This window comes from Pecten maximus, chromosome 11 (genome assembly GCF_902652985.1).
Source record: "Pecten maximus chromosome 11, xPecMax1.1, whole genome shotgun sequence".
In the NCBI taxonomy this organism is placed as follows: domain Eukaryota; kingdom Metazoa; phylum Mollusca; class Bivalvia; order Pectinida; family Pectinidae; genus Pecten; species Pecten maximus.
Window position 1 is genome coordinate 31381613 of NC_047025.1, and position 6017 is coordinate 31387629.

Below are 6017 nucleotides of genomic sequence, written 5' to 3' on the forward strand. Positions count from 1 at the left end.
TTGCTGTACTGTAGGGATTGAGTTACACGTTATAGCTCTATTCAGATATATATTGATGTTCAAACGCTTCATAGCAACAAATATATAGAAGATACATCAATTTCATTTTGACAAATAAAGTACATATGGAGGGTTTTCGATCATTGGACAGTCAGATCTGAAATAGAAATATAACATATAATACATGTATTACAAAAAAAAAATGTGGTTGACTTTTACTGTGCTCGGCTAATTTAATTATATTCAAAATGCTTAATTGACAGTGATTTAATTTATACCATTTGACGGGTGATTGGTCTCATCAGCTGTTTATCAAAAAGCGAATTTCATCCTTACATCTGAAGTAACTCTGTTCACAGTCCTCCAATGAATCACAGTTTCATAAAAAAATCTTTGTTGCTATCGTCATTGATACTCTTATATGTATGTGTTTTAGGAGTGAGCGGACTGTCACTATCACATTTTGTAGTTGGTTTAGTTTCGAAAGATAACATTGATTCTGCTAACTGTATAACCTTCAATATAGTTTCTCAGGCTTGTCTCAACGAAGGCATACATTTTGTATATATTTCTCTCGGTATCATTCTTTAAAATAAATGCCCTGCATATCTGCCCCCCCCTCCCAAAAATGAATAAATAAATAAATAAATAAATGCCGAACAGTGTTTAATAGGCATTTATTTCTGTACGTCGTCTTTAAAAATGCTACGCAGTTTTACATTTTAAAAAACGCTGGGCAGTTTTACATTAAGTTATGTAAGTTTCACATAAGGCTCTGCCAGCCCATATCGGCCATCGTAGAAAAGGGCATTGGACACATATTTCATTAACTAGTTTTAACCATAGCATTTGCCATTTCAACAGAAATATATAACTAGGCTTGTGAATTTAGCAAAATTGTGGTTCGATTTTCAGCGGGCAAAAAAAAAAATAAAAAAAAAATCAAATAGTATTTTAATTCTAATCAATTATCGCAATGCACATTCCTGATACCCAGTCGTCTTAATATGATAAATACTGCTTTGTAACATCACAATACGTGTATATTATTACATTATTATATTATTATCATCTCGTATATCATATCATGTGTAACGAACCCCTTTGGTTAATGGAAGAGAATACGTATAATTAAAGTCTCACATGGAGTGTTAGCACAATTCGTAGATCTCTCTCAGTACAGTTTTGCTAAAAAGATATTTTTCTTTCTCCTAAATGGAATTTCTTTCCCCTTTTTCGACTTTTGGCATGCAACGTTTAGATATGATGTCGAAATGGTCATATACTATCTAATTATCCTCTTTCAAGTGTATACATCAGTATATAGACCACGGACTTATATCTAAGTCTTTGATTAAAATCCACTGTTGAGGTAATAACTTTGCATTTATATATATATTATTTATATATTTAATGTCATACTCGTTAATTTAACAGAATACATCCACTAATCAGCTTTTTTACCAATTTTATAAAAGTCTCAACATAATTTATGTGGGAGTTACCTCCCCTGTCTGGCCCTGGATACAGATAAACAACGTGTATGTGCACGCACGCATCTTCAGGAGGTCAATTACTATCACTGGATGGACATTGAGTAAATGTTAGGGCTACCTCAACGTGTTTGACAATGGTAAGTACGTCATTGCATGTATGTTATCTTTTAGCCATTACAGTATAATTATATTAGAAATCTAGTAGAACAGTGTATCGATATGCATGTACAATATGTACCACTGAGGAGCGACCCCGCCCCCTTTCTGCAGGTACGTGTACATGCTGCATCGAGAACACAAAAGTTGATCTAGGTATCACACACGCAAGTGGTTCCAGTCCTCATATGTGATACTATACAGAGTCTAGTGCTGACGTATATTTGCATGCACGTGAACTACCTATTACATATATATAATATGACAAATGTGCGCATCGACGAATGTATGATTTATGTTAATGATAGTGTATACGAATCGATACTGTCATTGAAGCGATTTTGGTGTATTTTCCATTTAATGCTATGTGAAAAATAGCCAATTTTAGTCTCATAAGTGATGTCATGCTAGCCCAATTAAATTTCCCCAGGTCAAGCATGATCGAGCTATAGGTAGCTGTCAATTACAGTAGTTTGGCCGGTATTGGGGCCAGAGGAAACCCGGGCTAAGAATTACGTGTCTTTTGAATTCAACAGATTACCGGGGTCAGACTAGAATTCTCCGTTAGACCTATGTCACAGACTTGTTTGTACAAGATATCATAGTTGTATTGGTGTAATCGCTATATATATAGAGCAAAATTCCTGGTAACAATATATCTTGGTTAAGTGTAATTGATATTTACTTGTTTAAATATGAACGCAAATTAAGAAATGCAATCCATGTATTGATAAAAAAAAAACATATCGCGTTAATTGCATATAAAAAGTATGTATCATACATGGTCACATTTGTTTTACATGTGTCAATTATAGCTCTATATGCTTTCAAAATCCTAAGTAACAAAGATAACTACATGACAAATCGAGACCAATGCCCGTAATAAAGCGACAGCGAAAGTTTGAAATATTATTTAAATACCAGCTGATAAGTCCACGCTACAGGCATGTACTTTAGCACTGTCTTGCGTCTTGAATGGAACAATGTAATATATGTAGCTAATCTTTTTAAATGATATTAAAGCTACTTGTCTCCCGGTGTATCTATTACACAGGGAGTTAGCACATTTTCCCAACTGTATATACTGAGAACAGTAACTGGGGACGGGCATCAATTGCCGAGTCTCTGATATATATATCTGAGATTTCAAGTCAGTTAAAAACTTGTCAATGATTTGACATCATCCCTGATAACTGTATCATAAGCTTGTGACCTCTGTACCGGTATACTTTGTGTCATGCGACATATTCAATAAATATGTCAATCGATACCACCTACCATACATTAAAGACTCGACGCTCTACAAGCACATAATTTGGAGATTTATTTAATTAATTTTAATTTAATTTCGTCTTCATTATAAAACCATGCATTCAATTGCAAGCGTAGATATACTTTCCTCGCTAATATCTATAAACACGATTCATCACATCCAGAGTATGAACACATCTTTTTAACTTTCTCTGCTTTAGCTTGTTACCAAATCCTCTTGTATACTTTTGATTTATTGTATTGTATTACTTATTCTCTAATAAATATTGTTTAAACTAACTTTCTCTGTCATGCTGATCGTCGATTTCCTTCATTTCGACTATTTCGAGTTGTCATGTTTGCGTGGACGACACGCGACAAACATAACGTTACCCGACAAAATCGACATTAAAATACTGTCACGTGATTGGGTTTTGCTTTGTCGCGTTAATTTTCCGCGTTGTGGCCAACGCGAAATGGCCGTAATACCGGACACTTCAATAGATACTGATCAATTGCCATTTTTGTATTATTTTTAGTTTGATTTCTGTGTTTTATAGGAGAAGCCGTCCGGAGATTCCACACACGTGGCGGATATACTAGAAGGACTATGTCGATTATGGAAAGAACATCGCCACACTGACGTCACATTGGGTGATGGCAAAACATCCTCTCAAGCTCACAGGATTTTGGTGGACGCATTTATGCCACAAGTAGGCATGACATGCAGAACAAAATCCGTCATCAAACTTTCTGAACTTCCAAAGCCCATAGATGTAATTCTCGCTTGGCTCTATACCTTACCGGAAATGACATCAGATATACTAAAACTTGATATGAAGCCAGTGGCGTCTGCTCTTAAAATCAATTTTATTCTTAACTATAAACCAAAAGTGGTCAAAGGTAAAATCACGACGTATATCCAGCTAAGGAAATCCTGGATGGCGGAGTTTTCTACAAAACTACGACAGTGCTACAAAGATGGTACATTTAGTGACGTCATTCTTAAGGTTGAAGGTCAAACATTTCGGTGCCATAAAGCCATTCTCGCCTCTGTTTCCCCTTTTTTCGATACAATGTTTCTTTCGGGAATGCGTGAAACAGACGCTGATGAGATTGATTTGCATGGTATAAAGAAGTCGGACTTCGTTAAAATTCTGAACGCTATATATCTTGGAGAAGAATGCGTTACCGTGACAAATGTCGAAAGTCTTATTTCAATGTGCTCCTATTTTCAACTGAGCAGACTACAGAGGCAATGTGAGAGGTTCCTGACCAGTAACGTTGATCCAGATAATATCCTCGGTGTGTTGAGACTGGCTGAACTAAATTCTATTGACTCTTTACGTAAGAAAGCTCTGTCTTATATCGTTCACAACTTCCACGAAGTTGTCAGGAGCAAAGAATATTCGACACTGTCGAGAGATCAGCTACTGGACTTCATTAAAAACGACAATCTAGATGTGGTAGACGAAACGGAAGTATTCGAAGCCGTTCTAAAGTGGTTTTCATCAAACAATCGACCAGACGAAGATCTTGAAATTCTTTTTCAAGGCCTAAGTCTCCCGGATGTTAGACAGTCAGCCATCAAGACCGCAATAACTAATGAGAAACTTCCACGAGATTCATGCAATCTCCTGAAAACGCTCGTCGACAAAGTTAACACCGGAACTGTGAGAATACGCAATGAGCAGGTGTTACTGGTGGTCAGAGCTAGTGGCCAGGAGGGTGGTGTACACGTGACATGTTTCAGTTTCAAAACCAAGCAGTGGTTCAAGCTGGCCTCGATATCAAATTATGATCCTGGTAGTGCTTTTGCCGCGTGTTCACTTGGGCAATTTATATATCTGACTGGGGGTTCAGGGAATCCGTGCGTATTTTTCGAATATAGCATTGCAGCAAATAAGTGGACATCTTTGCCAAAATTCAGAGAAGCTAGGTCGGAGCACGTCGCTGTTGCTATTAGCGATTTCGTGTATATTCTAGGAGGAAGGAACCAGGTGCATAGTGTCATATCCGGCATAGAAAGATATAACCTTGGAACAAGGTCGTGGCGCCACTTCGGTGTTTTGGCGTTGCCGGTGTCGGACGCATCTGCTGCAGTGGTAGGTTCCAACATATTGGTGTGCGGTGGATCACTCTCATTTGGTGAATATACAGACGCCGTTCAATGCTTTGACACGGAAAAACAAACATGTTCTGTGATAGCTAATCTCCCAATGCAATGTAGCTTTACCGACATAGCGTTGCATGAACACATTCTATATATAGTAAGTCCTCGAGGTCACGTGATGGAATACGAGTACGACAGGGACCCCGTATTACTAGGAAAAGCTCACGCCTCCTCGTTCATGGACTTTTCGTGTGTCTGTTTTCGAGGTATGTTGTACATCATCGGCGGTACATCCAACAAGACGGAGTCAGCAGAAATGAAGGCATTTGAGTTACGCAACAAAAAACAAGACGCTCGCAAAAATGTGAATTTGCCATGGAAACGACTTTCAAATCAATACTATAGTATAATTGGAGGAATCAGTAGAAAATATCTTAGTGAAGAAATAAAGGCCGTTTAAATGTAGTTAGGGTTTGATTATTTTAATTAAAAATTAGGCCAGACTGATTTACGACACATGAAAAACAGCAGAAATTTGCCAAATTCACAAAAATACCGTCAAAGATATCTCAAAATTTCTTGATCAAAATCTGGTGAACGTACTTTGTCGCAGATTATCGCACAAAGGAATAATCTGGTTTAATAAATGACTACCATATATGAATTCTACAATACAAATTCATTGGAAATGGAAAAGATTTCCTTGTTGTATTTTGTGGTATTTCAAAAGCTTTTGATAACATATGGCATGAAGGTTTAATTTATAATTTGGAAAGTTTTTATATATAATTTACAGATAATTCACTAAAACCACTAAAAGGCCATATTCTTTGCCCTCTATTATATAGTTTTTTTCGGACCATTAAGTAAATTCTGTCATTATTGTCAATCAAATATGACTTCCATTGTTATATTTTTTTCTATTACAATCAATAGAAGTATCCCTCCATGACACTTTCGCAATCAAGCTATTGCAGCATCTGGTGAACTTCTGAACGCAT

The 6017-nt window shown here is 36.7% G+C and overlaps 1 protein-coding gene across 1 annotated transcript; it reads left to right on the plus strand.

The window, feature by feature from the left end:
- The first annotated feature begins 1519 nt into the window (after positions 1 to 1519).
- LOC117337881 (kelch-like protein 10) lies at positions 1520 to 5481 on the plus strand. Its single transcript, XM_033899024.1, has 2 exons — positions 1520 to 1633; positions 3464 to 5481. The coding sequence occupies exons 1-2, from the start codon at positions 1631 to 1633 to the stop codon at positions 5474 to 5476; spliced, it is 2016 nt and encodes a 671-aa protein (XP_033754915.1). The 5' UTR covers positions 1520 to 1630; the 3' UTR covers positions 5477 to 5481.
- Positions 5482 to 6017: the final 536 nt, after the last annotated feature.